The sequence below is a fragment of the Leishmania major genome, chromosome 28 (genome assembly GCF_000002725.2).
Source record: "Leishmania major strain Friedlin complete genome, chromosome 28".
In the NCBI taxonomy this organism is placed as follows: domain Eukaryota; phylum Euglenozoa; class Kinetoplastea; order Trypanosomatida; family Trypanosomatidae; genus Leishmania; species Leishmania major.
In genome coordinates this window covers 25,489-42,032 of record NC_007269.2, presented here as the reverse complement: position 1 = coordinate 42,032, position 16,544 = coordinate 25,489, and the positions used below count along the sequence as shown (strand labels likewise).

Here is a 16,544-nt window from a genome sequence, read left to right as displayed (position 1 = left end):
TCGTATGTACATGGGGGACGGTGCTCGAGTCGCTCGAGAAGGACGCATGACGCTCAAAGAGACCTTCGCGAGGCCAGAGAACACCAGAGCCAAGCAGAGGTCGCAGATGGTCGAAATTAGGTACGAGGCGGCGACTAAGTGCACCGTTGACCAGTGCAGGTGCGACTTCCTATATGCAGAGAGCACACAGGATATATGCCTTCACTAGATCACCCGGCAGTAGCAACATCAAGAAAACAAAGAGACACACAGCGACGTAGCAAAACCAGAGAAGGCAGCGAAAGACGGAGGCACGTACATGGCCGTGTAACATACGTAAGACGCAGGTCACAGAAGCAAAAGAAAAGGGCGACAGAGGGGGGTATCCAAGGACTCCCGTAAAGTGGGAGTCACATCAATCGGTTCCCACCCACCCCCCTTTTGATGGAACAAGACGACACATGACTATCATCGTCTTTTGAAAATGAAAGCAACATGTGGGCAAGCGAGCACCTGCACATCGTCAACAGTTTAAGACAGCTTCTGAGGCAGCACTCGTCTTCGCCTCTCCGCCACCGTTCCTGGGACCTCGTCTAGGCGCTATTTGGTTGCTGTTATATAGCATATCTTTTTCCCCTTTTAATCACTAGCCTTCATCACGCTCCGGGGATCAGATGAGCTGCCAAGTCACCACAGTCGCAGGACCCTCCCCTGAGGTGACTTGACCTCATGCGTACACGTTGATCGTGTCAATGTGTACATACGAACAGAAGAGAAGAAAATAAGTCAGGCGGCATCCGCTACGTCGCGCCGTCAGCCGTGCTGAACGGAAATACGTCCAACAATACGACCCGAGAAGAAAACACACACGAAAAAAGGAGAACAAACAGATGCGATAAAAATCGTAAGATTATTATAAGAACGAAACCAACGCGAAAAGGAACGAAGAGAAGGCCATCGTACGGCTGACCAACGGTCACCGTGAAACATGTTAGAACGTTCACCGATTGGCAGAAGTACCTCACGGTAGGTACACACTTACACAAATCTCATCTCCGCGCATCGACTGCTTCCGTTTTATGTGTGCGTGACCACGCGCAGAAGGCCAACAAAAAGACACGGCCCACCCATGCGCGCAGTCAAACAAGGCGTGGGAACGCTGCGCGTAACAGCGCCACGCGTGGGCGTCGTGTCCGCAGGGATTTGCTATTCTTTTACGTGTCCCTCGTCTGCCTCGCGGTGGGACACGCTCCGGCGTCTTGGGCGTGCGCAGAAAACGAAGAGAAAAACACCATTCTGATCGCTAGCGGAAAAGGAAGAGAATGGGCAGCAAGCTAACTTGTGCTGCGGTGTCAGTGCTCCTCTTGCCGTGGATGCAGCGCATGCCGTAATGCAGTGCAATTCAGAAGCTGTTCGCGTAAAGCGGTCAAGACCACCGCTGACAGGAGAGGGGTGGCGAAAAAGAAAAACGAACGCGTGCAGGCACCGCTCCGGCGAAGCACGACCCATCAGGGTGCGCCATCCCCACCACCAACTTCCACCACTCAACGGACATCCCTCGGCTCCCACCGCAGCAGCCCCTGCTCTATTGCTCCTCGTTTGCCGCATCCCCGTGAGGATCGAGAATGGCGCACCCGAGCGCTCCGAGGTAGCCGTCATGCTCGAGGAAGTGAGCATGGCACTCTCCGGAAGACCAGTACTTCATCGTCGTGCTTATCAGACTCCAGATCATCGCATTGTCGCGCACAAAGCCGCCCGCGAAGAAGATGTTCGGCACCCCGTGCAGACGTGCATGCAGGTACGCCAACTGCGTCACGTTACTTGAAATCATGTTCAAGAGAGACCGCACAATATCGATGGCCGATGCCGCCTTAGTTCCGTTGCGGACAGGTAGCTCGGAGATCACAGATGGCGACTTCGACCCTTTCGGCGACAGAATCTCGCCTGCTGCGTCGTCGTCTGCAAAGTGGGCGGTGCAGATGTTACGCTTCATGTCATAAAACCGCTCCGTCCCCAGCTTTCCAAAGGTGCTCGCCACCGTCTCACTAGACAGCATGGCGGGCAAGTCCTTCGCGTTATAGCCGTAGATGTCACCGACAAGCAAGTCGACGTTCTTGTTGTCACCCGGACCGTCCAGCCGCATAATCTCCATCACCTCCTCCCACGACGTGAGATTCGTCATCGTACGAATGAGGCCCCAGAACGTAGCACCACCAATGGGTGAGCCGCCAACACGCACATGCGACCCGTCGGCGCCGGTACACTTGATTAAAGATATACCAGACCCTATGTTGACGAGCAGATAAGGGAACGGCGAGAAGCCATCCCCGTTGCTCACAAGCTGATGCGGGTGGTGGACCCCGGTGCTCGGATCCACCGTGAAGACGGACTCGGGCGCGACACGGAGAACCAGGTTGAGACCCTTCACCACGGCGTCCATCTCCTTTACCACATCAAACTCGATGCCCAGAACGTTTCGTGCCACCGAAGCATACTTGAACGCGCCGCCGCCGGTGGCGCGCACCTTCGTGGTGTACTGCGGCTTGAAGTTGTTGATGGCGTGGGAGCCTGCGAGGTAATCAGTAAACCGCGGAACCTGCTGGGAAGGGATCTTCAAGAAACGAAGCGTGCCGACAAGCGAGTGGGACCGTGTACGCAACTCGCTCTCGGCTGCTTCCTCATCTGCAAAGAACTGAAAAGTGCGCAGCCCCAACTTCTCCGACAGCGATGACGCCTCGTGGATGATGGATGGAAACGTCGGAAACGCACCTCCCGTAGGCGGCATGATAAACGCGATCTTCGCAAATGTGCCGCCAATGTCGATGGTCACCGGCACTCGCAGATCGAAATCGCAAACCGACCCTAGCTTCGTGCCACTGCTCTCAACGTCACTCACATCCTCCGGCAAGTCCGCGCTGAGCGCGGCAAGCGGCGAGGTGGCGACACCGCTGTATAGTCTTTCAAACACAGAACTGAAGTACTTGTGCACGGCGTCGCGACGAATCTTGCCAAAAGGAGTGAGAAAGGTGCTGTGGTCGCTGAACGCGTGCGGATGAAGGTGCACAAACTCGGGAACCTGTGACGGGTGCAGCTTCTCCTCTCGAGCGATGCTAGCAAGGTCGGCCGTGATGATTGACGTAGCGTACGCAACCAGCTCTGTCCAGCCGAGCTGCCGTGCGGGGTCGTCGCAGCAGTGGGACTGGCGCCACTCAAATTCGATCGTGTCGCGGTTCGGGTGTACAACAGCGATGATCGGCTTCAGCGGGTCACAGTAGACAAAGATGGCGTTGATGTACCGTGAGACGGAAAAAATGCGCCCCAGCTCCGCCGCAATCGTGTACTGATAGGCGACGGGCCAGAGGATGCCCAGCGGTTCCCCCAGAAACTTAGCCGTGCCATCGCGCTTCCACTGCGCCGCGATCTCGAGGCGCCTGCGCGGCTCGCCTTTCTTTGCGATGACCAGTTGGCCGATACCGACGCCGTCCGAGAGGTCACTGATCGGCTCCAAGTCGACCTGCAACGAGGGCACTGTCATGCCATCGATCGCACACACGCCGAGGCAGTTTAGGTAGCTCACCTCACACACCAGTGGTACGTAGCACACACTGACGTGCTCCAGTAGACTGAACGCGGTGCTCTCCTGCGAGACACTCAAAATTATCTTGCGCACGCGCCCGCCTAGCTGCTCCTGGAAGGCGCGGAAAAAGATGAAGCGGAGAAGGGAGCTGTCCTGCCGCTTAATGTGGATGAGACGCGAGCGAAGCTGAAAGGCACGGTTGAAGAGCCAGTTGTACACAGCGCTGTGTCGGTGCTGCGCGCGGCTAAGCTGCAAGCGGCTCGTGCTGAAGAGAGTCGGGGCGGTGACCAAGAGAGTAGGTTGAAACTTCACGAAGGCTTCTTGCAGGTGGGCGGCGTCCACGGTAGCAATGGCGTTGCCCTGGCTCAGCATCCCAAGCACGCACACGCGATGAAAGAGCAGCGCCATGGGACTGAACCACACCATCGACTCTCCCTTGAACGACGAGGGCAGCACGCCCGTCATCAGCAACAAGCTCAGATCGTACAGAACGCTGGAGTGACGCACCGGCAGCAGCGCACTCCCGTCATCACTCGCCAAACTGTTCGTGTTGTCCAATGTGTACGTGAACACGGAGTCCGTCGTCACATGCTCCTTCGCTGGTGCGACCGGGCACAGTCGCCCCTTTTGCTCAACGAACTCAAAAGGAATGAGCCGGATGTTCACATCCTTCGCCGTCGCATGATCGTCTTCATCGACGAAGGCGCTGGTGTACATGACGACCTCGAGTTTGGTGGAGCGGCACGTGAGAAGCATCGCCACGGAGCTGCGGTCCGCGACGGCGACACGAATCCGGTGGCGGTCCAGCAGAGCACTCATCGTACTGCGCTTACCCGCCAGCGGCACCGTAGTGAAGCCGTACAAGGCGCATGCCACTTCGAGAATAACAATGTTGCGGCATGGCTCGCACGCCACGCCGATCAGATCGCCAGCGCGAAAGCCCATTTCCAAGAGGCCAGCACCGAGCTCCCGCGCACGGATGTCTACCGTGCCGTACGTCATCCACTCCGGCTCCCCGAGCTCGCTGGTGGCGCCGAGGCACTTGAACGTTCGGAAGCGGGTCACACTGCGCTCCCACATTTCCCCGAGGGTTCGCACTCCCGCAAGAGGGTTTAGCGCCTTGTTGGCGAAGCACATTTCCCCCTTCTCTTTGAGCGCCTCCATCGTCAGCAGAGGCGGCTCACTCAGCACCGGTGAGGCGCTGTAGTTCTGGGCCCAGCGTACCAGCCAAGCGAATGCAGCGCACAGCACCAGCGACATGAAACTGAAGGAGAAGAGCCACCACACAAACGCAGCGATGAGGACCGCCTCAAGCCGCGCATCCGACGACGGATTCGAGTGCTCGTGGTTGGCTGCCTCGACGAGAGAGGAAAAGTTCAGACGCACGAGCGAGCGCCCTTCGAAGCAGACGCTCGGGTTCAGCGCCAACGTCACACGGCACGCAATACCAAAGTGGTCCGATAAGTACGTGTACGGGCGGCGGCTGCTCACCACGTACTTCTCCAGGCGCGGCTTCTCCACCTGGATGCACTTCGTCGCCAGGAAGTAGTCCTGCCGCTGCGGCGTCGATTCGTAGCGCTCCAGCTTCGACAACTCTGGAAAGAAAAGAATGGGCGGGCGGGTCGGTGGGTTCTGCCCTGTCTCCTCGTAAATGACATCTCGCACAGACCCAATGTCCTGAAACTGGTTCAGCATCTCCTGGAACCTCATTGAGGGATGCCCGTTCAGCGGGTCTATGCCGTGGATGTTGAAGTCACCGGCGATGATGAACGGCACCTCGGCCCCCTTCGGCTGCAGCGCCGCCGGTCCTCCGCCGTCCGCGTGCTGCTCCCGCACTTGGGCAAGAGCCGCCTCCACAAAGCGGTGAACCTGCTGCATCTGCGACGATTCTGACGGCAGGTTGTCCTCTGGGCGCAGATGCACATTAAAGAAGACAATGCGCTGGCTGCCCTTACCGTGTGCAGCGGGCACCTCGACTTCGGCAAACAAACACCCTTTACTGACAGTTGCCTCGCCACGCTCGTGGTTGCGAAACGTATAGGAGCCGCGGTGCCACACCGGAAACCGCGAGGCGATGATGAGGCCGTTGTCGGAGCAGACGTTGTACCGCAGCATTGTCAGGTAGGATGGCTGTCGCGATATCACGTAGTGGTGAAACCCCTTTGCCTCGAGTCCGTCCAGAAGCATCTTCTGATAGCACAGTCGCTTCTGCATTACATACGGGAAGTAGCTCGTCGCGTACACCTCCTGCAGTAGCACCACGTCGTACCCGTCGACGCTAGCAAGAAAGGTTTCGATGCGCTCATGCTGATACCCGCCGCTCCCTCGAGGAAGAATGTTGAAGTTGTAGCTGAGTACCCGAGCCGAGGCACAGCCAACGTCGCTCGCTGACATTGTGACGTGTTCCCTTCTACTTAGTCAAGTGTATACTAACGCTGCCTAGTAGGCCGATACTGCCATCTATGTCATGCAACAGCGAAAAGAAAGCAACGACATTGACGTCACAGAAGCACAAGTGCGGGGCGAAGAGTAGACAAGAGCGAGCGCGAGAGAATCGGTGCGCAGGATGCCAGCCTACTGCGACCCGCGAGCGCCGAATCAAAGGAAAAGAGAGGACCAAGAAAACATGGAGCAGAAGCAAACCACGCAGGTCGTCACTCGAGGTAGTCCACTAAGAGGCTTTCCAACGGCAACCGAAAGCATGTTGGCCCAAAACGCAGCGCACCCGAGCGACACATCCAGCAATACATGTGTGACGGTGTTCGAGGTAACCGCGATATTCTATTTTGCGTTTGGAGCGTTGCTTCTCAGGCTCTAATCATCTACACAGCGCAAACAAGAATAGAAAAAGAGGCGGCGAAGCAAACACGTTGTATGGACAACCCCGGCATTGCATTGGACACGTTTTTGTTTTAGTCTTTGTGTCTGCGCGTGCATGTAAATCGAAGCGTGTGTAACACAAAAGAGAACGCAAAATCTATCTCCATGCGCGTACACCTGAGGGACGCACTGCGTTTCGATGTGATACGGGATGCACCGACACGCTGTCCCTTTGCAGCATCTGCGATGTACAGCGCCCCATCCCCCTTTGCGCCACCCAGTGGAAAATCTGGTGCCACGAGTTGTCCGTCGCAGCGCCGTGCACAACAGGGAAGCTAGCGCTGCTGCTCACCCCCCCCCCTCCACACACACACACACACACCTCTACCCCACGTACTTCTTCTGTACAGCTAAACCGTTTCCGGTTGCCACTGGTAGCGCTTGACTAGATGCAGCCGAACATCTTTGGTGGGTGGGATCTCCGAGTCGTCGGCGATCTGCCGCTCAGGCCCTCGCCAGCGTTGGAGGAAGCGTGCCACAACGCGCATGTAGGCAAACCAAGAGGTGAAGCCACCAAACAAAGCTGCGGTGGCATGCAAGCAGAAAACTGTTCCATCCAAAGCATGGCGGAGCTCTGAATCAAACGACAAGAACAGAGCCATCTCAATAATCACCATGGGGAGTGAAGACAGCAGAAACATAACGGCGATGCCGCCGAGAAGGCGACCGAGGCGGGCAGTGGAAGTCTTGCCGTACTTGTACGAGTATACAAACAGTGGCCCAGCACAGGCGCCATAGGCTACTGTCTCGATCACGCAGAAGGCAAGATACGCATCACGAAGCGCTCGCGACGTGCCCTGCAGTTTCACAAAGATGATGTAGTTGACAAAGGAGATGATCACTACGATAAAGTGGTAGAAAAGGCACATGAGTGGCACCGATATCCGAAAAATGTGCATGGTGAATCGCAATATACTCACGTGGATCACAAGCAAACGCGCAAGCTGGGCACACGGGAAAAGGGAGGAAAAGGAGCAGATAAGGTACCCCCTACAGGGAATGAGGGGATTCACCTCTCCTGCCGCCTACTCGACCTCTTCTGCTCGCCGCAATGCTCACAGGCGGGCACAACGCTACCGCCGTTCCATCACACAAAACGACCGTGTCGAATGAAAGCAGCGCGTCGCTGCACTGTCTCGAACACCGTAGTGCGCGTATAGCGTCTGCTAATTTCAAAGACGACAGCACCGTTACAGGGCGGAAGTGAGAACACAAAGACAATTCCACGAGACGAGAAGCGAGAGAGGGCAAGTAAGGAGCCATGGAGAAGCTGTTCACCACAGGCCGTCTCGGAGGTACTCCGAAAGAGTCGGTGCATTCATATCGAGAGTATCCGTGTGAATCATCGGGCAGCGTATGCTTCCATTTCTGGAACACCGCTGCAGGAAAGACCGCGACGCGGTCGATGACAATGCAAGGCGGACAGCACAGGAGCACAGACGACCTTCCATTCTTGTAATGAGAAGAGGGGCTGAACCCCAGAGTCGCGCATGATTACGTCACCTGATCGATGTATTGTCCCGCATTTTAGCAAAGAAAAACAAACAAATGCGGGAGCGCCGTGGCGCAAAGGACAGAGCTGCACTTCAGCCGACCTGCTACCCGCCTTGTTCTGAACCGAGGCGCGCCATGCTAGTTCTGGTCCTCGACAGCAGCACCCTTCCAAACGTGGCGGCACACCGTATCCGAGCAAGCAAAGTAAAGTGTCATGTCCTCCTGCGGTTGGCCGAGCGGGTTCACGAAGCAAGCAACACCCTTCTTGCTGCACTTGGGGCACGGCTTGTCAGGATCACGCTGCGCGGTTGGGTCGTTAGCGAACTCGGCAACGAGATCCATACCACCGATCGCGTCCGCTTTCATCTTCAAGTTCATAACGTGGACGAGCTTGCAGTCGTCATGCTGCTCAGTCGTTTTGCAGTAGTTGCAACGCCACGTCATGCTGTAGTTGTCATCATCACACTCCGGGTAAAGGAGGTTGTTGCAGCGTGAGCAGAAAAGCATCGGTGCGGTGGTGGCATTGCCGATGCTCACCTGGGTGATCTCCTCCGCCTCCATCGCGCCTGAGACACAGGCGAGGTCCCGCGGACACAAACGTTACGAAAGGCAAAGCAGCGAGGAAACACGAGCTGCGGTCACACTCGATATCGCCGAGGAGGTGCACAAAGACGCCCCTTCTCTTTTTCTTTCTACGCCAACGGCTACACGTCTGCCCATAGCAAATCCCTTTGCGTGTGTGACACAAACAAAATCGCAGCCGCGCGTAATACGCGACCAGCGGTGCATGTGCGGAGGGAAAAGATCGGCCGCCAGAGAAGAAGAGGGGAAAGAGAGACGATGCAACCCTCAAAAATGGCAACAGAATTGGGTGCAGCACAATGAGCGGCACAACAACGGAGGGGCACCACCATTCATTGATGTTTGGCCCCCGTAAAGAAAGGGGGGGGGATGATGGCACAAGCACAACCCACATGTTCTGCTTGGACCAAAGACGAGCATCATCCATGGCAGAGTGTTTCTGCACCAGCACGTCGCGTTAGAAATCTCCGCAGGAGCAAGTGCTGAGAACGCAGCGTAGTGTAATGGGCCATTACGTCTTGGCATAGACACAAGTTGCACTCCGACCGGTGCTCCACACATGGGGCTACTGCACCTAGTAGCTTCGCCTCCGCGTTCGTTTTTGTTCCGTTCTTTCACACACGCCCATGCGAAGGAAAGCGCAGAGCACCGACACACGCGCACGCTGGCGAGAGAAGGGCACAGGAAACCCCGCACGAACGCACTTCGGGGGAACTGACACACAAAAAAAAAAACACCACGGCGATAGGGACACCATCCTGCTCCTCAGCGAAGGACCTACTCCGCGCTCCCTGCCACCTCTACCGCGCGGCATTCTGGCAGTTGTGTATAAGATCGCACACACAGCTGGGAAAGACAAAGACGCACCACCTACCCACACCGATGAACTCGAGCCTGAGCAGCTCACCTGAAGCGCATCCAGCCAAAAAAACGCACAAGGACAAGAGAAGGGAGAAAATAGTGTGCCCTAGATGCGTTTCAATCACGGGCACACAAAAACAAAAACAAACGAGGACCCGAGCACGAGGAGGCTTCCTGGCTACGCCCCTAGTCCTTTCGGCCCTTGATGAGGCGCGTCGTGATTTTGTCCTTCGTCACAATCATGGCCACTGCACCGTAGCCGGAGAGACTATCGCGATCACACGCAGATAGCATCGCCTGCGCAGCAATCTCGAAAACCTCCTCCGGAGACATGCCCGGGCGCCAGAGAGCCTCGCACATGCCGTGCAAGCTCTCAGCAGCGGTGCCGGCGCACACATAGTCCTCTGGCTCGCACGGGGCACCGATGAGGTCGGTGGCGCACAGGTACACCTCGCCCGTCGACTTATCTATGCTTCCGATAACCGGCTCCACGAACCATGGTCCGAAACGTGCCTCGTACAGCATGGACGTGATCATCGCCGCGAACGCCTTGCCAGTGATGTCGCGCTCCTCGCGCAGCTTGTACATGTCGGTGCGAAACTGAACTTTGTTCGCAAAGGTTTGCTGGTCCGTGCGCAGACCGGTGAGGCCGTACACGATGCTGTTGTTAACAACATGCAGCTTGGGCACCTCCGTCGAGATAGTCTTCAGCTGCTCGCCGAGGCGTTTATCGGAGATGATGACGAAGCACTCCTTTCCCGCCATGGCCATCACCGAGCCACCGCTGTATGACATAATAGACATCTTGGATAACTCACTTAGAGAGAAGGGGGAGAGTAGTCACACCTAAAGGGCACGCAGAATGGGGGCACCGCAAGGAGGCGAGAGAAATGGAGGCGTGGGGTTCAGCAGCCAGATGAGGGAAGTGACAAAAAACGGAAAAAACACCCACGATACGTACCCAAGCGCAGGAGGTGGTGAGTTTGTGTTCAAAAGAAGGAACGAAAAGGGAAATTGGCAGCTCCTGGCACGTGTGTTTAGATCCCCTCGTTCCGATACGCACGGGCGAGAGCCGACCAGTCGCAAGTAAAGAATGTGCACCCACACACAAATGACCGCGCAAGCGAAGGAAACAAGTTTGCGAAGAAAAAGCAGTGAAGGAAAAGAAGATTGTGAGCTCTGCCATTGCTATCATTCGGGGTTGCGACAGACAATGCAACACAGCAACGAGAGTAATAAACGTCAAGGGAGTAGTTCTCCCTCGCCGCTGGCTCACCGCAGCAGTCACTGTCCGTTACGTGCATTTGGCCCTCTCGTCGTCACGGGACCTCCTTGCAACCCGCCAGGCGAGATGGGGCAAGGAAAAGACTCCCTTAGAGTGTCCATTCCTCAGCGTCCAGCATGTGTCCATGTCAGCGACGCACGCAGTTGCGCACATCCGAGGGGACCAAACGAATTTGGGTGCGAAAGGCACAGAAGCAGCGAGTAGATCGTCTTTGGTCAGCCAGAGGGCGTTTGCGCTAGCCCAGAAAAGACAGAGAAACGCCTCCGCTACAACGAAAAGCAAGCGCACCCTCTTCCGTAAGATGCACAAACACACATAAAGGCGCACAAGGTAGGCCAACATACGCGCGCAGAGTGTGCAAACCGCCCCGCCTCCTCACTTTCAATACATCCAGGCTCACGTGCAAGGAGTAGAACATGCGCCACAGAGGAGGACAAGCCGTCATCGCACCCTCCGTTCTTCCTCCATCTCGCGATACTCGTTGCCCGCTTTCACGAGCACGGGATGTGTGAAGCCCTCAAGCTTGCCGTCCTCAGAGTAGATGGGTACAAAATCGTAACCGTACTTCACCACATCGGAGCGCGTCCGACTAAAATAAACCACAACACTAAACATCGACATCACAAACAAACCCGGAAGATACACCCGCCACGTTGATCGATACGGCTGCTTCATGTTCTCTCCTGGCACTAGACAGAGCCCACGGCACCTGCGTGAAAAGGAGGGGTGCGTGATGATGCGCAAATAGTCCCCTCGCGTTTGCACAGGATCCCTCGATACAATATGTGCAAGGAGAACGATCGGACAAGAAAAGGAGAAGCACACAGAATGAATTAGGACTTGATAGGCCGATAAGCACGTGGGTGTAAAATGTGTGCATACTCTGCCAGCTAGCAGTAAATGGAGATAGGAGATGCGAAGAGAGGACGCCCTCAGTGCAAATGGCGCGGCAGACTCCCCCGCTGTGCGTGTGCGGCCCTCACACCACTCCATGTAGGACCTGCCACAGAGAGTACTTCACCGGCTGCCCTCAAACACAACGCGGTGTCGCTTTGGTTGTTCTTTTCTTGTTTTCCAGTGCGGAGTAAGGAGCTACATAACATATAAAATGATTCATTGTCGTTTGTTCAACATGTCCACTCACTGCCATACAGCATCGATTCAGCTCAGCTCTACCCAGGCCTGTCACACGCCCTATCGCGTCGTGCAAAGCGGTCGTGGACACACGCGTTACAGCAGTGCTCCGACTCACTCATCGAGGAGCACGGCCTCTGCCTCAAACGATACTCATCCACCACCGCCTCGCAGGTTGCCTCAAAGCCGCTCCCATTATGCCGGTCGCCACTTAGTGCACTCAATTGGGGTGACGCTCAGGGTCCCAGCACCAGTAGGAAGTGAGGGCCGGGTGTAATAAGGTCGAGACACGCTGACACTTGCCTAATCATAGGAGTGGCCCACGTGTGCCCACTATCGTGGTTCTCTTCGACACGACGCCGTTCAGGACCTGATCGTCAACATATCATTAGCGATGCATCGCTCTCACTTCCCCACGTCGCAGGCACACGACGCAGTCACGACCGGCAGTGGTTCGGCGTTGGCGAAAGTAGGGGGGGGGTTGCTTGGCTTCCTCACAGAGCGCGGGCTGGGTCCTCATACCACGCCCTGAGGTGCCCCCCTCCCCCACGTCATCACGAACAATAGAAGAGTATCAGAGAAAAGAAGCACGCACCGATCTCCTAGACTTCGAGAGAACTGAGAGTAGCGCACTGAGTGGCGGGGGTACAAATTTATTCCGATACCTTCGTAAACTTTTCTGTAAACTGCCGCCCAGCGAGACAGCGCGGCACCAACGAGAGAAGGTGCACTGGCTCAGCTATGCCTTTGAAGGACGCCAGGCCGACATCGCTCACTACCACGAAGTGGTCCAAACCACGGCTATCCACCTTTGGTGGTGGAGTGGCGATCTCAACGTGGCGGAGGAAGTGGGGGCAAGGGTCGTTATGGAACTCGGGCATGGACTTGAGATATTCAAAACTCTCACGACAGAGTAATATCTGCCCTCCACACGCTGCAGCCTCGATTCGGGCGCAGCGATTTACGCTAGCCCCGTAGTAATCGTAGCGCCTGTGAATGGTGTCATAAGTGGCCGTGGCATCCGTGCAGTGCTCCACGCCGATCCGCACGCGCAACGTGCGGTCATCCCAAGCCTGCGGATCACCGTGGCCCTCGGTACTGTCAACCATCGCAAATCCCGGAGCAATCGGCGCCATCCGCATCAGCTCTAGTTGGATGGCCAGCGACAGCTTTACCGCCACCAGTACATCCTTGGTGGCGATGATGAAGGAGTCGCCGACCGTCTTGACCTCATAAGCACCGTAGTCAGCGATAAGGCGCCGAATCATGGCGTGATGGCTCTTCACCGCAAGGCTCATTGACTTCGAGTCTTTGCTCCACAGCCTTGTACTTGCCTCGATATCGGTGAAAATTAGCCCGAAAGTAACGCTGTTGCTGGGAGCGCGCAAGTTTACGATGCTGTTGATGTCGCTCACCATACCGGCCGAAATGCCGTCGATCATGTACTCAAATAGCCACAGAAAACGCGACTCGGCCGCAATATTCCACTCCTCCTCGAAAAAGTGGCGGCAGGTGAAGAGAAACGGCTCGGTAAAGGCTTGTAGGTTCTCCACCGTCACGTTGTAGGCTGTGTGGCGCCCGCCAAGCTCGCGCATGTACTCGTCCAAAAGCTTCTTGTCATGAATATTGTTAATTATGTCGATGTATGCCTGCAAGACGCGTGCACTAGCACGCAGATCCTTTAGTGCTTCGAACTTTGACAACTCCTCGTGCATCTCGATAGCTTTACTGTACATCACGCTCACAAATTGGCCCCGCAGGTCGCACTTGTTTTGCCGCTCCATGATGAGCTTGAAATCGGCCTGTATCGTTTTGAGCATCTTCTCTTCGTACATCTTTCCATACCGCTCCCCCTCCGCGCTCTCGCTTCCGTGCACGAGCAGATCTAGAACGTACTTCCAGAACTTTCGCCACTCCTCCTCGACCGCCTCAAAGACGTCGGTACCGACAAATTCGGAGAATACCCGCATGAAGGCGTTGCGCATTTCCACGAAGACCTCTGCGTTCACGCCGTAGCCACGGTGCCGTGCGCCAGCCTTTGTAAACATGTCAACTGTCAACTGCGGCTTCTGGTAGAAGTGCACCGCTGTACCTACCATGCGCAGCAAGGACTTAGACTGCTCTTCGATGTCGACGCCGTGAAAGTGGACGCGCAGACGCGGATTTCGGGTGAGCAGCTCAGCGTACAACTGCTGACCAAAGCGCTCCACCATTCCCCCATCCTCCACGATCCTCCACGTTCCCTCCACCGTGAACTCCGAACGCTTCATCATCTGCTTGAAGTTCTCCAGCTCGCGGGTGAGAACCACCAGGCCCTCCATCTCCGCCTTCGAGATGCTCACATTCGTATCGCGCTGGCGGGCCCGCAACTGGTAAGCGGCACTCACAAGCGTGTCGTGAAAAGCCTGCTCATTCGGCGCTCCACAGTTGGCCTGTAGGCTGTCCATCTCGACTGCTTCATGTTGGAACTCCTTCGAGTCTCTTCGCGTGTTCCAACAGTCCATCTCCCGCCTGTGCGAGTTCCGCTTGGCACCGTCAGTCGAAGAGGCACTCCCATTCCGCCTCAAGCTCTCACAGCTCTCACACGCGGTCAAAACCTCGACGGGCGGCGACGTAGAGCACGGATCGGCGTCCCCCATGGAGGACTGTATCTTCCAACGCCGTTGGCGAGAAGCACCAGCTCCCATAGCTGAAACCCCAGGGCAATGAAACAAAGTAGAAGGAGCCTAAAATAGAAGAAACGGTCGCGCCTGTGCAATGAGACGAGAACTCCCGGGAGGAGACACAACAGCCTTCCCAGTGACTGCTGAGAAGGGCGACGGGGCAGCGGAAGAGGAGGGAGAAACGAAGCGAGGAAAAGAAACAAGTAGACACCCTCACAGACCCGGTAAAGGCACAAGACCACGTACAAGAAACGCACGAGAAAGGGAGAGGGGTCTTCTGCGTCCCTCAGCGTACATGTTTCAGTGTCCGTGGGTGTGTGTGGTCGGTGTCACAATCGCAAGACGCCTAGCTAGCGGGTCAGCAAGATCGTAGTTTACTTTTTTTCGGTGGGAAGTCGGAAACGAAAGAACAAATGGGTAGCAGACAGCAGCGCAGGTACGGTAAAGTTGCGACTGCAGAAAACGCACGATGGAAGAATTTCGAGATCGTGGCGAAAAGTGAAACAAAACAGAGACCTCCGAAACGCCCAACACATATTTTTAGTCGACAAGCCTGGCCCCTGTTGAGGTCACGGCACGATAGTTTAAGAAGAGCACAACCGATGAAATGTCTGTAGATTGTCTTTTTGTGTGTGCCGCTGCAGCGAGTGCTTGGCTACTTGGGTGTGAGAAAGAGTGAGGAGGAAGCGCAGGCTGTGATGTGAAACCGGCAGGAGCAGTCGTCCATACACAGAGAGAGAAGAGAGGGACAAGAAGACAGATAAGAAGTTATGCATGCTCCAAACAGCTCTTGATCAGCTGCAGATCTATGCAGTGGGGTTTGGCACATCGCGGCCTCCACACCAATTCCTAGAAACATCGTTAGTGGTTTCACAAGTGTCACGGGCCCATGGCGCTCAAGAGCCGCCCATCGTCTTCGCTTTCACATCTTTACATCTCCATCACAAAAACGCTGACGGTATGAACCACGCACCATTCGGGCTCTGGGTCCGCCAGCGGCAGTGTCTCGGCCTTTACATGAACAAAACATGGCGCTTCAAGTCAACGCTCTGGTGCTGCAGGTGAAAGCTGGTGGGTCGATAAAGCCGCGGAAGTGCTGATAAAAACAAACAATCAGGACAGAAAAAAAAAACTCATGAAGAATGGGAAGGGTCCGCAAGCGGTAACAAACCGGATGTACGAGCGTCGCCGAGAGCACTGCGGCATGCGCCAAGAAAAATGCACCGGCGCCAACTTGCAAGATGAGAATGCCCTCATACACAGTTACCGTGCATCTTGTTACCCAGACCAACCCCTCACACGCGCACCGAGCGTCAAAAACTGTCACAGTCGATGCAGACAAGTACGTCTCGCGAGGCGAAACCATGTGCCTTGAACTGCAGGCCTGCGTGGTGTCAGAGGCACATACCCAGACGCACATGCAAATCTCATCCGCATCATCGATGTGTGCAACACTCACCTTCGTGTGGTCACAAAGCACCGGGCTCCAGTCGCTCAGCAAGCCAGTCCGTTCAAGGCTAATCGCGTTCGCGCCCTTGGCAAACACCACGAAATGCGGATTCCCCATCGATACCGCAACACCGGCAAAAGGGAGAGAGCCGTACGCCACCGTTAGCTGGTCACTTTCCAGAGTGAGTATCCCCATCTCGGTCATTACAAGGTTCGCAAGGCCGTTGGAAACGTGCAAATCGAGCTGCCACACGTCATGCAACGTCTGAAGAGCTATACATGAACTGCCCGACGGCTAAGCTGCGAAGGTACTCCTTCAGACACCGCGCGGCGCTGCCGAGTAGAAGGGCCGCCGACCCGTCGGCGTTCAAGAAACGAATGCTCAAATCAGTAATGTCAGAGGAGCCGATCACCACAAGCGTGTCAGCGCAGATGCCGAAGTGCAGAGTGCTGCATTTCACGCCCATGTCACACAAATGGCTCTGCTGATATCATGCTATTCACATCACTGCAATTGATTCCATTCAGATGCATCTCCTTTGCGCGTGTGCGAGCTCAGCCATTTCATTTGCTATAAGCCTCTTCCGTTCTGACGACTTTTAGACAAGTTCAAGAGCAAATAAAAAACACAGCGAGAACC

General features: G+C 55.8%; 6 protein-coding genes across 6 annotated transcripts; all 6 read right to left on the bottom strand.

Annotated features, from left to right (window-relative positions):
- Nucleotides 1-1,564: 1,564 nt before the first annotated feature.
- LMJF_28_0140 (putative pantothenate kinase subunit) lies at nucleotides 1,565-5,950 on the bottom strand (the record flags this gene model as incomplete). Its single annotated transcript, XM_001684240.1, has 1 exon — nucleotides 1,565-5,950. One exon carries the CDS (start codon nucleotides 5,948-5,950, stop codon nucleotides 1,565-1,567), a length of 4,386 nt encoding a protein of 1,461 aa, XP_001684292.1.
- Nucleotides 5,951-6,786: 836 nt separating this feature from the next.
- On the bottom strand, nucleotides 6,787-7,335 carry LMJF_28_0130 (conserved hypothetical protein; the record flags this gene model as incomplete). The annotated part of the gene is made up of 1 exon (XM_001684239.1): nucleotides 6,787-7,335. The coding sequence occupies one exon, from the start codon at nucleotides 7,333-7,335 to the stop codon at nucleotides 6,787-6,789; it is 549 nt and encodes a 182-aa protein (XP_001684291.1).
- A 733-nt stretch (nucleotides 7,336-8,068) lies between these two features.
- On the bottom strand, nucleotides 8,069-8,491 carry LMJF_28_0120 (putative DNA-direcetd RNA polymerase II,subunit 9; the record flags this gene model as incomplete). Its single annotated transcript, XM_001684238.1, has 1 exon — nucleotides 8,069-8,491. The coding sequence occupies one exon, from the start codon at nucleotides 8,489-8,491 to the stop codon at nucleotides 8,069-8,071; it is 423 nt and encodes a 140-aa protein (XP_001684290.1).
- A 1,068-nt stretch (nucleotides 8,492-9,559) lies between these two features.
- On the bottom strand, nucleotides 9,560-10,177 carry LMJF_28_0110 (putative proteasome beta 3 subunit; the record flags this gene model as incomplete). Its single annotated transcript, XM_001684237.1, has 1 exon — nucleotides 9,560-10,177. The coding sequence occupies one exon, from the start codon at nucleotides 10,175-10,177 to the stop codon at nucleotides 9,560-9,562; it is 618 nt and encodes a 205-aa protein (XP_001684289.1).
- Nucleotides 10,178-11,099: 922 nt separating this feature from the next.
- On the bottom strand, nucleotides 11,100-11,333 carry LMJF_28_0100 (conserved hypothetical protein; the record flags this gene model as incomplete). Its single annotated transcript, XM_001684236.1, has 1 exon — nucleotides 11,100-11,333. One exon carries the CDS (start codon nucleotides 11,331-11,333, stop codon nucleotides 11,100-11,102), a length of 234 nt encoding a protein of 77 aa, XP_001684288.1.
- Nucleotides 11,334-12,445: 1,112 nt separating this feature from the next.
- Nucleotides 12,446-14,296, bottom strand: LMJF_28_0090 (adenylate cyclase-like protein; the record flags this gene model as incomplete). The annotated part of the gene is made up of 1 exon (XM_001684235.1): nucleotides 12,446-14,296. The coding sequence occupies one exon, from the start codon at nucleotides 14,294-14,296 to the stop codon at nucleotides 12,446-12,448; it is 1,851 nt and encodes a 616-aa protein (XP_001684287.1).
- Between the last annotated feature and the right edge of the window lie 2,248 nt (nucleotides 14,297-16,544).